The 16,502-nt window shown below is 39.7% G+C and overlaps 1 protein-coding gene across 1 annotated transcript; it reads left to right on the top strand.

The window, feature by feature from the left end:
• The first annotated feature begins 2,710 nt into the window (after positions 1-2,710).
• LOC117494307 (galactose-specific lectin nattectin-like) lies at positions 2,711-15,786 on the top strand. The gene is made up of 8 exons (XM_034145150.1): positions 2,711-2,751; positions 13,856-13,948; positions 14,126-14,191; positions 14,589-14,610; positions 14,854-14,933; positions 15,062-15,196; positions 15,352-15,460; positions 15,567-15,786. The coding sequence occupies exons 3-8, from the start codon at positions 14,126-14,128 to the stop codon at positions 15,644-15,646; spliced, it is 492 nt and encodes a 163-aa protein (XP_034001041.1). The 5' UTR covers positions 2,711-2,751; positions 13,856-13,948; the 3' UTR covers positions 15,647-15,786.
• The last annotated feature ends 716 nt before the right edge of the window (positions 15,787-16,502 follow it).

The following is a 16,502-nucleotide window of genomic DNA, read 5'->3' as shown; positions in this document are numbered from 1 at the left end:
GCTTTAACTTTTAATCAATAAACGTATGTATCCTGCTAAGTTCTGTATGACACCAGTCTGTCGTAATAGTTATTTGTCATTCTGTACTACAACACTAAAGCTTACAGAGGTCCTGCAATAAAAACCTAATGCAACAATGTCCTCTGCTTGTTTCATTAACTGGTGATTGTACTGATGTCATTTTCTCATTTCCTGAGAATCTTCAAAAGAAATGTGAATTAATGTTCAATATCACCCCCTACCTTTTTGGGAATATTAGGATTAAAAGAGTACAAATACACTGTTATTAAACCCCTGCGTTAAAAAGAGTGTGTACCCAAAAGAGAGCCCATCAAAATGAAACGTTATTTATATTATTTTGAAATCAATTTGAGAAACATTACAGGTCTCCTTATTTCACAGCTACAGTAAGTTGAACACTCTATTGTAAATGGTCAATTTCAATATTTTATGTCTGTTCATATTTGTTAACAATATTGAACAACAGAATGTTGCTAAAGATGCTCTGATGTTGCTGTAGGACCACTTTCAATTATTTCAACCTGCAGAAAGAAGTCTTGTCAATATAAAAACAGCTGTAGCCAAAAAAACACTTTAGTTTTTCCAGTAATCCATCAGAACACACAATGCAATACTTTTTGCAAATTATTTTTACATGAGGACTGAATTATCCATAGTAAAAAAAAAGAAACAAGAATAAAGTGTAGAAAAGCCAGAGAGTTCTAAACACACTCCTGGACATCAGAGATATCAGCACAAGACCAACAGGTATGACATGGAGAATGATATGTGAGAAATGCAGAGAGACAGTGCAGAGACATGCAAAAGTTTAAGGATGGTCAGACAAAAGTTGAAGATAATGCCCTCTTGCTCTTGACGAGTACATATTTCACATGTTTTTAAATTGGTTCAGAAATCAAACGGTTACTCTGAACAGTTTTTTCTTTAAGGCTTGGTATAGTGACTTCACAATGTTTATTGAGAGTTTTGTGAAAGGAAAATCTCCCTTCCTCGTGGAGGAGATATGGCCTTCACAACATTTCTAGGCAAACATCTAACTGAATGTTTGTGTCTGTGTGGGTTTTGTGCATTCAGTTTGAAGTGAAGAGTTTGGCTTCCTCTCCATGTGATGCGTTTTAATTAAGTGAGACCCATTGACTAATGTTGTAGTCAAGAGTGACCACCGTAACCAAGACCAAGTCATGACCAAGACCGGAGTGTACCAAGACCAGAGTTGGGTGTAACGCGTTACTGTAATAATATTACTTTTGTCGGTAACGGAGTAGTGTAACGCATTACTTTTATAATTCAGTAATCACACTACAGTTACTAACATTGCCCCGACACGCGTTACTTCGTTACTTTTATAAAATCAGTCATAATCACACTGACAGACAAGAGGGGTTTCCGCCACAGGTTTATATGTACATAATCTGCGCGACCTGCGCGTCCACATCTCCACGTGCAGTGCTGCATAAACATGGCTGAGTCAGCCGGGCCGGCCCTGCGAGTAAATTAACGAGTAAAGCAACGAGTAAAGTAACGAGTTACTTTATGTAGCGAGTAACGAAGTAGTGTAATATATTACTTTTTTTTAGTAACGACCCCATCTCTGACCAAGACCAAGACAAGACCCAGACTTTAAGAGGTCGAAACCAACTCAAGATCAAGACCAAAGCAGGGCAAGACCAAGTCAAGACAGGAACCCGTCTAGTTTGAATCCAATACACTTCAAAGTCAAAGTCAACCTTATTGTCAATCTTCCAGTTTGTGTGTACAGCAGTGGCGAACCGTGTCTATCACAACTGGACCTTCTGTAGACACACACAAACCCCCCCGCCGCCGCCGCCGGCCCTTGAAGGCCCTGACGGTTCGCCACTGGTGTACAGACAGAGAGATCGAAATACCGTTTCCCACAATCCCGAATATAAAAACAAATGTATATAAAAATATGTGTGCAAATATGTATATATATACACAGATTCAAAGACACATTTTTACATGTGCACACATTAAGACTTAAATAAAAACACAACAATCAATATGTACAAAATAACAATAGCTTCAATATTATGAGAATGTACATTAGTGCAGATTGTCCATATGTGCATTATAGCAAGATTGTCCATAGCAGCGTAAAAAGTGTCTGGTGCTGAATTTCAGTGTTTTCAGTGTTATAGTCCAGTGGGGGCAGGGGGGAGAGGGGGGGAGAGGGGGGGAGAGGGGGAGGGAGGGGAGAGAGTTCAGCCTTACAATAAAATATGGAAGATACCATAGTCAATTTGATCTGAAAGATCCACATCATCATAAAAAAACCCACATTCAAACGTAAGATGTCAATTAAACTTCATCATATTTATTCAAAAAGTAATTATTTTCATTTAAAAACAGCAAATTAGTAATATCTTAATATAAAACATGGTGATGGAAAGTGTCTGGAAAAGTTGGACATAGTCCCAGCCGTTTCTGTGAGTGTTAGGCTTCACGTGGAATGACTGGAGATGAGAACCCACTATGCAAGCACTTAGACTGAAACTGTGGTGAAGTGTCAAAAATGGGCTTTATTTAGACCACGGCACAGTCAAGGAGTTGCAGAGGACGCTGAAGGGGAATCCTGGAACCGAGGTTCAGACCGGGACGAGGAACTCAGAGAGGGGAGACGAGGAGCAGGACAGACCAGGGAGGTGGCTGGACGTGGCAGGCGGAGGAGGTGTGTGGATCTGGAAACAGGAAAGAAGCAGGGTTAGGAAGGTAAATCCTCTCACTAGGAACATCAAAAAGTTTACTAGGCAAAAAATGCTAAGTAGGCCTGGACGTTAGTTTACCACTGAAGAATAAACGAAGAACTGGCGAAGACTGAGGATGAGAACCAGGGTTTTAAGCAGGTGCAGGTGAGTAGTGGCAATCAGCGAGATGATCAACAGCTGGAGCGGTGTGGAGACGGAAATCCAAATGTAGGTCAGCCACGCCCAGCCAGGAAGACAGACAGACAACAACAGAGGAAAAAAGAGGAAGGCCGCACTGTGGATCCTCACAATGAGGGTCACATTACAGTATTTACACACTGCCGACTGTTTTTACTTGAGTGTTGGTGGGCAACTGACATTTTTGTGGTTTGTTTATCCAAATCGAATTATTGTTTAATTTCCCGACATCTTCACAGACCGTTTGAGTGTGTGTGAACGGGTCGGGGAGAGGTGAGAGGGTAGCAGCCGTTATAAACCAGTCCCATGTTTACAAACATTGCAGCGAATAAGTGCAAATATTTTGAGTCTCATGAGTGCTTGAAAGTAAGTCTGTGAAGTCACGTTATTGGCTGCATTTGAAACAGGGAGTTTTACATCCAATCACATCCCCAGCCACAGCAGTGGTCTTGACCGATCTTGACATAAAATCTCGAGTCTTATAGGTCCGAGACTGAGACAAGATGGAGAACAAATGCAGTTGATTACGAGATAAGACCAAGACCTTTAAAAAATGGTCTCGAGACAGGTTTTTGTTTTAAGATTCTGCTCCTCACCTTTAAGTCTATCCACAAACTCACTCCTCTGTACCTCTTTGACCTCCTGCACATCAACAAACCCAGGGGTGTAGTGCTATTTTTAAGTACCAGAGCGCACCTATGACTCACACATTTAGTATCCTATTCATAGGAACACGTTTTAAGTGGGGGTAGACCTAACATCCTCTAGGGGGGTCCGAGAGCATGCACTGGCAGACAGTTGGTTTGCTTTTACGGTCGGCTAAACATATTTTACAAATCACTCCCTTTTTAAGCTGTACTTTTGTTTTACTTTCCTATAGCATGAATTGGAATATTTTATTATCAATATTTCATTTATTATCTTATTTCTTTTAGACCTATAATGATCATCATCTTGTGCCTTGGAAATACTTGTTTACATAAATCGTGAACAAAATGTTGGTGACCCACTGAGATAACTTAGACTAAAATTAATTAGCTAAACATTCAGAGCTTCCTTTACTGTACATCAACTGAGCTTTAGTTATCTGAAGAAGATCCTCTCAGTCTGACTCTGAGCTGTAGTTATCTGAGAAGAGCCTCTCAGTCGGATTCTAACAGGAAAGAACTCTTCGCTCTCTCTCTCTCTCTCGCTTGCTCACTCACTCCCACACACACAAAGAGCCAAGCTTGCTAGCTAGCTCCGGTGCGCTCCAGCAGCACTACACCCCTGAACCCACCCACCTGCACTCTTAGGTCTCCTGCTTCCTTCCACCTCACTGCTGCACCCTTCTGCTTAACCACCATGGGATCCAGAGCCTTCAGCCGCTCTGCATCCCGCCTCTGGAACCCCCTTCCACCTGATATCCGTAATATTGACTCTCCCCATCTTTCAAAACAGGTTTCAAAACATATCTCTTCTGACTGGCATATCCACCCTGATCACAATTCATCACACATCTTCCGTTTTGATTGATTATAGGTTCCAGGTTCAAGGTTCAAGGTTCTTTATTTTTCAAACGAACATAGCTACAGTGTAGTTATGTCGATGAAAATCTTGTGTCACAGGCTTCTCCAACAGTGCAACACAAAACACAGATAAACAGATAAATAGTAAATAGTAAATACAAGAAGAAAAATAGTTTAAAAAGGTGAAATAGTGAAATAGTGCAATAAGAGTCTTCATTGAAATATGATATATTAGGTAAATAGATCAATAATTTTTAAGTAGCAGCAAGATGAATATTGTGGATGTTGTTTCAACAGTTCAGGTGTTTAACAGTCTTATTGCCTGTGGGATGAAACTGTCCCTGAGTCTGGTGGTTTTAGTCCGGATGCTGCGGTAGTGCCTGACAGACGGCAGCAGACAGAACAGTGTGTGGCTGGGGTGATGGGGGTTTTTTATAATCCGGAGGGATTTCTTCCTGAGCCGCTGGGAGTAAAGGTCCTCCATGGATGGCAGCTCCGTCCTGGTGATGTTCTGTGCAGTTTTCACCACCCTCTGTAAAGCCTTACGATTGAGGGCGGTGCAGCTGCCGTACCAGGCCGTGATGCAGCCAGTCAGGATACTCTCTATGGTGCACCAATATACAGCATTGTCTTGTTTTTTGCTGGTGTTTTGTATTGTCTTTTGCATGATTTTATCTTGCACAGCAACATTGAGAGCCTTGAAAGGCGCCTATTTCATACAATTATTATTATGATTATTATGAGATAATAATAATAATAATAATAAAATGACTTACTACTGTTATCTTTCTTACAGTGCAGACGCTTTTCTGCTTGCTCTTGCCTCTGCTTACTTTTTATGCTGATTTTCCTATTCTTATTCTCTGAAAACTTCGAGCAGCGGCTCCTGGACATTAACTTATCACTGGGACAGTTATTCATCGTAAATAGACGGAGGGTTTCAGCCATATTTCAACATTTTTACGACGACCTCAGTCTTACAGTAGCGTGGCCTAGCAACAGCTAAAGCCTGGTAGGCTACTGCATGCTATTTAGCTTAAGCTAGTTGGTAGCAAAATGCCTCCGTTCTCTACAGATGACTTCCACAAACTTCAACAGAAGATGGCTGTGTTGGAAATGAAAATGTAACGGTTGGAAGTTAACGTGGAAGTGAATGGACTATGTTGTGGGAATAACACCACTTTACCAGTGTTGCAAGATAATGGAAAAGGGTATGCTAACTCACAGCTAGTTAGCAGCTACAAGGTTTCCAAGGAACAGGAGGGCTGTGTACTGGGTAATAAATCTACAAGTGGTAGTCCTCCCTGGAACTCTCTGGGTGCAAAGCCTAAGAGTAAATCATTTCCATGGGATTTGGGAGAACGAATAACAGGCAGAGCCCAGCGCTCTGAAATCTGTGATGCGACCGGCTGGCCTGCATTGTTATCACCCAGGAAGAGTGCCTCTTCAACCCCTATTCATACTAGGAAACAGCCGTGGACAGCTGCTAAAGGGAGAACTACAAACAATCCTCCTAAACCACCAAGTGTGCCAATCCAGAACAGATACGCTCCGCTGACCGAGAACCGGAGATCTCTTTCTGATGACCTGGATAACCTGTCCTCTTCACACAGCAGGGTAAGGACCAATAGCTACTCCAAAAGTAAAAGGCTAGAGGGAAAGCTAACGGCTGGGCCTGAAACTCTGATTGTGGGTGATTCTGCTGTAAGAGATGTAAAAGGTCTGTGTAGTAAGAACAACACCAAAGTACTCTGTTTTCCCAAGGATATGGTCTCCGACTTGGCTGAGAAGATCCTGCATATTGGGGCTGAACATCCGACTGTGAAGAATGTGGTACTACATATTGGAACAAATGATGTTGTGAAACAACAGTCAGAAGCGCTGAAAGAAGACTTTAAATGTCTGTTGGAAACTGTCAGCTCTCTAAATGCGGAGGTGTTCATCAGTGGCCCTCTACCGCCAGTCAGAAGAGGAGTGGAGAGATTCAGCAGACTGTTTGCATTGAACATGTGGCTTTCAGCTGCCTGCACTGACCATTCTGTCCATTTTATTGACAATTTTAACTTTTTCTGGGATCGCAGACATCTTTTTAAGGCAGATGGAGTTTGCCTGAACAAGTCAGGAGTGAAATTGTTTATCTCTAACATATTCAACTGCCTGCGTCAGCAATCTGTTCCCTCTGCCAAGGACAAGCGGCAAGAGGAATCAAAACAGGAGAAAGACACAACACATTGCGCAGAAAACCCTGAAGAAGTATCACTGCACCCGCCTGAGGAATGTTCTGATTATGGGAGACCTATGACACAAATGGAGGAGTCTTCACTGCCCGTCACCCCCCCTGTCAACGCCTTGGAGGATACTCTTCATTCATCTCCCAGCTCTCTCTACTCTCCGCTCACCCTTTCACCCTCGCCCTCCCCCCTGGAGTTCGATGACCGCATGAAGGCGAGATGCAGGGTTGGCAGCATGTCCTTTACCCCCGCCCCTCAACGACGCCCACCAAAATCACCGAAGCAGAGACGCGCACCATCTCCCCCGTCTTCATCACTGTGCCTATGTCAACCACCTCCCATCCCTTCAAGAAAGCATCTGCAGTCTCCGAAGCCTGATAAGGATGTGTGTGTACAAAACGCAACAAACTTTTACTGATATGTGCTGGGTCCAGGCTCAAGGGCATATGGCACTCTCAACTCTTTCCAGCACATGCCGGGGCCCTGCCTGCCAGTAGCTTTGCCGATATCTGTGTTGATAGGTAATAGATTAAGAGCGGTAAATCAGCTTAGAAACAGGAAGTGCTCAAACGTTTGTGTGAGGTTATCAAATTTAGCAGTGATTCCATGTCAGCCACAGCTTGTCACAAAATGTTTTACTGATAGTGTATTTAACAAACTTAAACTAGCTTTATTAAATGTCAGGTCTTTGGCAGGAAAAACATTTTTAATCAATGATTTTATCACTGAGCACAATCTCGATTTTATGTTTTTAACGGAAACTTGGATTGAACAAAACAACAGTGCAGCTGTTCTTATCGAATCAACACCTCCCAACTTTAGTTTTATGAGTCAGGAAAGAATGCATAAGAAAGGGGGTGGAGTTGCTATTTTGTTCAATGATTCCATTCAATGCAGGAAGACATCTTATGGGGACTTTGCTTCTTTTGAATATGTGGCCCTTCAGCTGAAATGCTCCTCTCGAGCTCTGTTCCTAAATATCTATAGACCACCCAAATACTGTGCAAGCTTTTTTGATGATTTTACTGAACTGGTGTCTATAGTGTGTATTGACTTTGACCGTTTAGTCATTGTTGGTGATTTTAACATCCATGTTGACAACCCCCAGGACAGAGGGGCTAAAGAACTGTTTTGTGTTCTTGATAACTATGGACTGACTCAGCATGTGGCGGAGCCCACGCACAATAAGGGGCACACTCTGGACTTAATTATCTCAAAGGGTCTGAATATCTCAAAGGTTGTGGTGACTGATGTTGCACTCTCTGATCATTCCTGTGTTTTCTTTGAGAGCTCTATTTCTGTTCACAAAAATGTTCAGAAAGAGGTAACCACAAAGCGATATTTAACTGAAAATACTAGGGAAATGTTTACTCATAATTTCTCATCCACACTTGCCCCTGCTAACATCTCAGTAAATGAGCTAGTAGATCATTTTAATTCAAAAATTAAAAATGTTATAGATACCATTGCTCCAACTAAGGTAAAGGAAGTGATTAGCAAGAAAATATCTCCATGGAGAAAGGCCATGACCGTGAGAACAGAAAAAAGAGAGTGTCGAAAAGCTGAACGTAGGTGGCGAAAAACAAATCTCCAGGTTCACTTTGAAATCTATAAAGAGAGACTTGGCCTTTATAATTTGGAATTGAAAAACGCACGACAGTCTTTCTTCTCTGACATCATTACCAAAAACAAAAACAACGCACGTGCCTTGTTTGCTACCGTAGACAGACTAACTAACCCCCCAGTGTCAGTAGCCTCTGAATTTCTATCCACCAGGGCGTGCAATGATTTTGCCTCCTTCTTCACTGACAAAATTCAGAAAATTAGACAAGCAGTCAGTGCCTCTACATCAGGTACAGCAAATGTTTTGTCCCTATGTCCACCTAATATCAATTCAAACACCATGACACAATTCCATCAGATTAATGGTAAAAACTTAGAGGACATTATTCAACTTCTGAAATCCTCCTCCTGCTGCCTTGATATTATTCCAACAGGATTTTTCAAAGATGTTTTTCCATGCATGGCCTCAGATCTACTTCATATAGTAAACACATCTCTTCACTCAGGTATTTTTCCAGAGGCCCTGAAAACTGCAGTCATTAAAATTCTTAAAAAAGAATAATCTAGATGCCTCAGTAATGAACAATTACAGGCCAATATCAAACCTGCCATTTCTAGGTAAAATCATTGAAAAAGTAGTATTTCAACAGTTGAGTAACTTCTTGCATTTAAATAACTGTTTGGATGTGTTCCAGTCAGGATTTCGTCCAAACCACAGCACTGAGACTGCTCTTGTAAAGGTCTTCAATGACATCCACTTAAACACAGACAGTGGCAGAACTTCAGTGTTAGTATTATTAGATCTCAGTGCTGCATTTGACACTGTTGACCACAACATATTACTAGACCGACTAGAAAACTGGGTGGGACTTTCGGCAACAGTTCTAAATTGGTTTGAGTCCTACTTAAAGGACAGAAAAAACTTTATTTCTATAGGTAAATACACATCTGAGTTGACAAATATGACATGTGGGGTACCTCAAGGCTCCATCTTGGGGCCTCTTCTCTTTAACATCTACATGCTACCACTGGCTCAGATAATGAAAAACAACAAAATAAGTTACAATAGCTATGCGGATGACACACAAATTTACGTAACAATTTCACCAGGAGATTATGCTCCAATTCAAACACTGAGTAAGTGCATTGAACAAATCAATGACTGGATGTGTCAGAACTTTCTCCAATTAAACAAAGATAAAACTGAGGTAATGGTTTTTGGAGCCAAGGCAGAACGTATAAAAGTTAGCGCTGAGCTTCAGTCTGCAATGTTCAAAACAACAGATAAAGCCAGAAATCTAGGTGTAGTCATGGACTCTGACCTGAGTTTCAACAGTCACATTAAAACAGTTACTAAATCAGCCTACTATCACCTAAAGAACATATCTAGGATTAAAGGACTAATGTCACAGCAGGATTTGGAAAAACTTGTCCATGCTTTTATCTTCAGTAGACTCGACTACTGCAATGGTGTCTTTACAGGCCTCACTAAAAAATCTATTAGAAAGCTGCAGCTAATTCAGAACGCCGCTGCTCGAGTCCTCACTAACACTAAGAAAGTGGATCACATCACTCCTGTTCTGAAGTCTTTACACTGGCTTCCTGTGTGTCAAAGAATAGATTTCAAAACATTGTTGCTGGTTTATAAAGCTTTGAATGGTTTAGGCCCAAAATACATGTCTGACCTACTGCTAAATTATGAACCATCCAGAACCCTCAGGTCTTCAGGGACTGGTCAGCTTTCTGTCCCCAGAGTCAGAACTAAACATGGTAAAGCAGCATTCAGTTATTATGCTCCGAATATCTGGAACAAACTCCCAGAAACCTGCAGGTCCGCTGCAACTCTTACTACTTTTAAATCCAGGCTGAAGACTTTTCTTTTTGCCGCTGCTTTTAATTGAACTATTCACATCTTAAACTGCACTGTAACTTTTAACTTTTATCCATGTATTTTTTCTTTTAATGTTTATTTTATTATCTTTCCTTTTTAATGACTGATTTTAAATGCCATTTTTAAAATGTCTTCCATTTTTGTAAAGCACTTTGAATTACCTTGTGTTGAAAGGTGCTATATAAATAAACTTGCCTTGCCTTGCCTTGCCTATAGAAGAAAAATAAAACAAATCAATTTGCAAAAAATAGTTTGGTCCATTTTGTCTTATCTGTGTATTTTGTTTATAAATAAAGGTAAAATAAATAAAATACACAGATAGGACAAAATGGACCAAACAATTTTTTGCAAATTGATTTTTTTAATTTCTTTTCAGATTTAGTTACAGTGCTGCCTATTAGAAATGTCATAGAAATATATACACATTTTATGAATAATTGGTCAAACTTAATAATATAAAATGTCTACATTTCTAAAGACCAATCTGACTTAGAATTACAGTTCACATACTCTATAAACCGTCTTTTAACATCGCGTTTCCGTGCGCATGATAGCTGCCTCGCGTATCTTGCGAACATTTGGAGTGTTTGGTGTGCAGCTCGTCAGAAACTAATGTGACACAAATGTGTGTTTACAAACCGGTACATACAGTATCTGTCACGGCGGTACAAGGTGTGGACCAAAAAGCACGGAGGCAGACACAGGATTCAAGTACAAAAAGAGTCTTTACTTGATATGTAGTTTCAGATGCAAATAAGTGATGATTCGACACACCTGAAGCTTTGTCACTGCACCTTGCACGGTTGCAATGCTATCCCAGTGACAGTATGGAATGGAGTTAGGAATGCTGCTGCTTGTACAGTCTTTTAGTCAACATTTGTATGAGACTGTTTCTTTCCAATTATAACGAAATCCTAACCCTAATGGAAAGGCAGACAACTGCTCTATATAATATAAGTCAAATAAAGTCTCGTCAAAAAATCCCCTGTTCTACAACTGCTTTAAACAAGCAGTTATTAAAACTACAGTTTTTGTATTATGTATACCTCCATGATGACAATACTGCGTGGAAGTCAGAGGAGTAACGAGAGTTGCTTTAAGGGGTGTGTGTGTGTGTCTGTCTGTGTGTGTGTGTGTGTGTGTGTGTGTGTGTGTGTGTGTGTGTGTGTGTGTGTGTGTGTGTGTGTGTGTGTGTGTGTGTGTGTGTGTGTGTGTGTGTGTGTGTGTGTGTGTGTGTGTGTGTGTGTGTGTGTGTGACATAACTACCTTCATTTTGTTGTCACAGAGACATATCATCATTATTTAGTGGGAATGCTGATACAGCATTCCAACTATCTGTTCTTCGACGCACAAAATTCTTTATTATTCCGCCAGGTTATTTTGTACCTCTTCTTCTCCCACATTCCACATCGCAGGAACTCCGTTCAAACATCAAAACGTGCAGCTCGGTCGGGAATCGATTGCTATTACTTTTCTTATTCATAACTTTCATAATTCCTGAGATACATCCCATAATTCATCACATTTTTAACATGGAAGTCAATGGAGAAACTCTTCAGACTTGAACAATCTTCATGCAACTTCAACTGCTAACTGCTCCTTCATACTTTCACTCAGAAACCTCATTCCAACTTTAAAATGTTACACATCTTTCTGACATTATTCGTGTAACACAACTAATAAATCTGATCCACACTTTTAGAGATATTAAACATTGTTCAGACCTTGGTAAAGAGGCCTTCTTCAGATTTTAGAGTGCGTGATGTCACAGCTAGAATGGAGGACAGATTTAATTTTGCCTTCATATTTTCTTTTAAACCTGCCATAATTCCCAAACCCTACACACCTGAGACATAATTTTTCATGAGAAACGTAGGAAAACATCTCGTAGCTTGAAAAATAAAAAAAGATTAAGCAAAATAATTAAACAAAATGCCTCTTGAGGGCATGAAGTGACAAAAACGTTCAACATGTCTCCATTAAACCCCATTGTAAGTTCAGCCTCATCTTTCCCCACCACAGCAGCCGCACACCTTTAGTTAATCTGCCAAAAAGGCCACACTATTAACCCGAAAGTACACAAAAAGCACACTTCAGATGCTCAAGTTCCTTCACATGCTTCACGCTTTGAAATTTCACCGATATCTGTTACGGTTCTTCAACAACACGTTCACATGTAAGAGGTTTATCTCTCATTCAGAACAATGAAAATGCTCTCCTCTCACTGATTACTGCACATCACCATGGAAACCTCTGATCTCTGTACACGTCGTTAGCTCAAATATAAACACCTGTGTCATGGAACACGATGATGTCATAACTCCAACTGACATGCTCAGAGCAGCAGACTTCAGATAATGGTTAACGGTCCAGCCCTCAATAGCTCTACGTCAATTATGGGGTGTCATCATATGCCGTTTCCATGGAAACGCATCCCTCGCCATAAAAGACGATGTCGCTATAACTCCTATGAAAATATTCAAAAAGTGCTCAAACTTCACATGTGTGCTAACAGTCCAGCCGTGAAGACATCTACGGGACAGTTTTGAGATTTCTTCAAATGCCGTTGCCATGGCAACACAATGCTCACCATGAAACACGGTTTTCTCATAACTTCAGTGAAAATGCTCCAAACGGCCCAAAACTTCACAGGTTTGGTAACGATGCTGCCATCAATGCATCTAGGCGTATTATGGGATGTCATCAAATGCCGTTGGCATGGCGACAGATCACCATCAAGTTAGTTCAAAAGTTTGCAGTTCAAATATTCTGCTGCTTTTCCAGGCCTTTTTTACTTTCTTTTCTTCTCTCATCAACACATTCAAGCCCCCAGTGTTCATGTATCATTTCAATCTAAATTCTTCACTTTTTTCTTACACTTTACATGTCAGCATAGCAGTTTAGCGTCAGCTTTTCAGCATAAAGCATTCCCACTAGCAATTTCTTCAGGAATTGCATTCTCTAGTTATTATTGTTATTATTACAATAATCTTCATTTTTCTCCATAACAATAATGATACGGGGTAGATGGGGAGTAAGACGATAGAAAGGTGTCTCTAGGATCACATTTTATCGTAATGACACTGACATAGACCAACAACGTTTATAAAAACACAAACATCACTGTGGTGGATGGTGAAAAAATATATAAAATTCACATATCAACTGTAATTTATTGTTGTAAAATGAGAAAAGTGAAAGATAATATTTCCCTATTTGTTTCTAGACGGCAGGAAATCCATTGACAACAATAATCAAGTGTTTGTAAGACAACATGTCAATTTTTCTTTTGCCGTTAGGTTGTGACCGATGGTTCACATATTTGCATTTTAAATAAAAAGTGTTCAGAGTCCATTCCCTCACTGTGAGGCAGAGCTTATAGGCTATTTACAGCTTTAAAAGAATGATGCTAGGGTTCGACTCTGAGGCTGTTTAATACAGTACAAAACAATTATAACTTAGCAACTTTCCCACAATTATTTTCACTCAGGCTACAGTTAACCTGGTCCACGAGTTGAAATGTTCCCACAGCATCTGTCATCAGCAGTAGCTATACAGTTAACACCCTTGTTTGTATTTTCACCATGTGCTGTGTGCAGCACATTGTAGACAACTTATTTTAACCTTTTTATGAAAAGGTCAAATATATAATCCAGGATATGTCAATATGTAATTTGTGATATTTGAAATGGCACCAAAGATGAGGTGATGACAATCAAGTGTTTGTATATATTCTAGATAAGGTATATAAAGAGTGCTTCTCTTCCAAGACCATTACACAACTCATCACACTGCTACAGCTGTACAACTTCATCTGATCATCACAGCAAGGTAAAGGTTCAGTTTCTTAGTTTATTTTAACAATAATAACTGTCAAACAAGACTATAGTCCTTGTGTTCATATATATATTTTTGTAATATGTCAAGGACGAAAAAAGTATGAAGTGTTGTCAACTAACTCTGTAATATATTACATTTAACTTGTTAACATCGCTGTTCTTTACATAGATGGCGTCAGTTTTCCACTGCATTGTGCTCCTTTGTTTGACCGGTGGACTGTGGATGGAGGCAGACGTAAGTGATATAAGTTATGCTTAGCTATGGATAATACAGTGGTAATGACTTAAAAATAATATCATTGTTCCATCACCTGCAACATTAGTATTTTGAAATATTATCATTATGATTGCACAGTAGTAGTCTCTTAATTGACAATGAGACAATGTAAAGTGATGTAATACTCAATGGGGACAGGGACTCAAGTCTCATGATAAGAACGTGTTCAGCCCCCATAGCTTACATTCACAAAGTGCGTTTGAACACAGATACTGCAGGGAGTTTAAGTAAAGAATGAATTGGTATAATGACATTTTGGGCAATGCTTCTAGTGTTGTTGTAGTGATTTCAATCTGAGGCTCAACCATGAATCAGGATCTGTTCATTCCTAATAATGCGTTCTTTACATTCACAGGCAAGTTGTCCCATAGGAAAAGGTTGGTACATCCTACTGGACAGCATTTGTAGGCTTTCATTGCTTTGATTGCATTCTAAGTTAATATTTACGAGCTCAAGCATAGAGAACTGCACTCCTCAGTTTAAGACCAACAGTAAAAGTGCATTTGAAAACATAATTCATATATGTCCATATACTGTATAATGTAGCAAAGAAAGTATATCTAATCTAAGGCCCATTAGTATTTTGTTAAGTCTGTTTTTTTTTTACAATTGTGTTGTAGGTTGCCCCCAAGGTTGGTCTCTGCTTGGCTCTCGCTGTTTCATCTTCAACTATGAGGAAAAGGAATGGGCTATTGCTGAGGTACTTTATACAATTACAACAATAATACAGTAACTGGAACACTAAATCTTGGCTTATTCTCTGAAACAGATCAAAACAAACATTGTTTGCCTGTCCATACTTTCACTGACTTTGTTTCCCCTCCGTAGAAATCTTGCACTGCCCTGGGTGGTAATCTGGCTTCCATCCAAACGCACGTTGAATACCTATTCATCAGACAGTTGGTGAAAACGGCAACAGGCAAAAATAAACTTTCTTGGGTTGGAAGCAGTGATGCTGTCAAGGTGAGATTCATGTCTGCTAGTCAATTTGTTTAAATAAAATAAAGGTGAAACGGCATTGTGAGAATTCGCACAATTGTATGCTCTGGTTCAGCCTTAGAGTAAGTAAAACGTTTTTTTTGTGAAAATGCGTACACTGATAATCCTCTTTCTTTCAGGACGGTGTGTGGCTGTGGAGCGATGGCTCTAATTTTAAATTTGGCGGCTGGGCAAAGGGGGAGCCAAATGGTCAAGGAAAGGAAAACTGTATGGAGATTAACTTTAGAGGTAAAAAACTATTATTTGTTCTTTATCCTCTTTAGTCATACTAACAATGTTTACTAGATACATTAATTAAGTGTTTGTGCTGTTTTTGATTGTTTTCAACATACAGAATCTGACTACGTCAACGACTCGGTGTGTTCTGGGAAGAAATCGTTTGTTTGTTCTGCCAACTCATCTCCCCTGGGATAAAGATGTTAAGTCTTCATTCAGGATGTCACTTCCATCAGGATGTCGGGCCTCGATGACATCAAGGTTTCAACGATTGATTGACTCTTCTGATTGGCTTTAACTTTTAATCAATAAACGTATGCATCCTGCTAAGTTCTGTATGACACCAGTCTGTCGTAATAGTTATTTGTCATTCTGTACTACAACACTAAAGCTTACAGAGGTCCTGCAATAAAAACCTAATGCAACAATGTCCTCTGCTTGTTTCATTAACTGGTGATTGTACTGATGTCATTTTCTCATTTCCTGAGAATCTTCAAAAGAAATGTGAATTAATGTTCAATATCACCCCCTACCTTTTTGGGAATATTAGGATTAAAAGAGTACAAATACACTGTTATTAAACCCCTGCATTAAAAAGAGTGTGTACTCAAAAGAGAGCCCATCAAAATGAAACGTTATTTATATTATTTTGAAATCAATTTGAGAAACATTACAGGTCTCCTTATTTCACAGCTACAGTAAGTTGAACACTCTATTGTAAATGGTCAATTTCAATATTTTATGTCTGTTCATATTTGTTAACAATATTGAACAACAGAATGTTGCTAAAGATGCTCTGATGTTGCTGTAGGACCACTTTCAATTATTTGAACCTGCAAAAGAAGTCTTGTCAATATAAAAACAGCTGTAGCCAAAAAACACTTTAGTTTTTCCAGTAATCCATCAGAACACACAATGCAATACTTTTTGCAAATTATTTTTACATGAGGACTGAATTATCCATAGTAAAAAAAAAAGAAACAAGAATAAAGTGTAGAAAAGCCAGAGAGTTCTAAACACACTCCTGGACATCAGAGATATCAGCACAAGACCA

This window comes from Trematomus bernacchii, unplaced genomic scaffold, assembly GCF_902827165.1.
Source record: "Trematomus bernacchii unplaced genomic scaffold, fTreBer1.1, whole genome shotgun sequence".
Taxonomy (NCBI): Eukaryota; Metazoa; Chordata; class Actinopteri; order Perciformes; family Nototheniidae; genus Trematomus; species Trematomus bernacchii.
Note: the sequence above shows the minus strand (reverse complement) of the source record. Positions and strands in the feature narration are given on the sequence as shown.

Excerpts from the sequence above, each read along its gene's own strand:
- LOC117494307 (XM_034145150.1), top strand. The coding sequence starts at position 14,126 with ATGGCGTCAGTTTTCCACTGCATTGTGCTCCTTTGTTTGACCGGTGGA. Across the intron at positions 14,192-14,588 it reads GACTGTGGATGGAGGCAGAC|GCAAGTTGTCCCATAGGAAA; the intron begins GTAAGTGATATA and ends TTACATTCACAG. Across the intron at positions 15,197-15,351 it reads GAAGCAGTGATGCTGTCAAG|GACGGTGTGTGGCTGTGGAG; the intron begins GTGAGATTCATG and ends TCTTTCTTTCAG.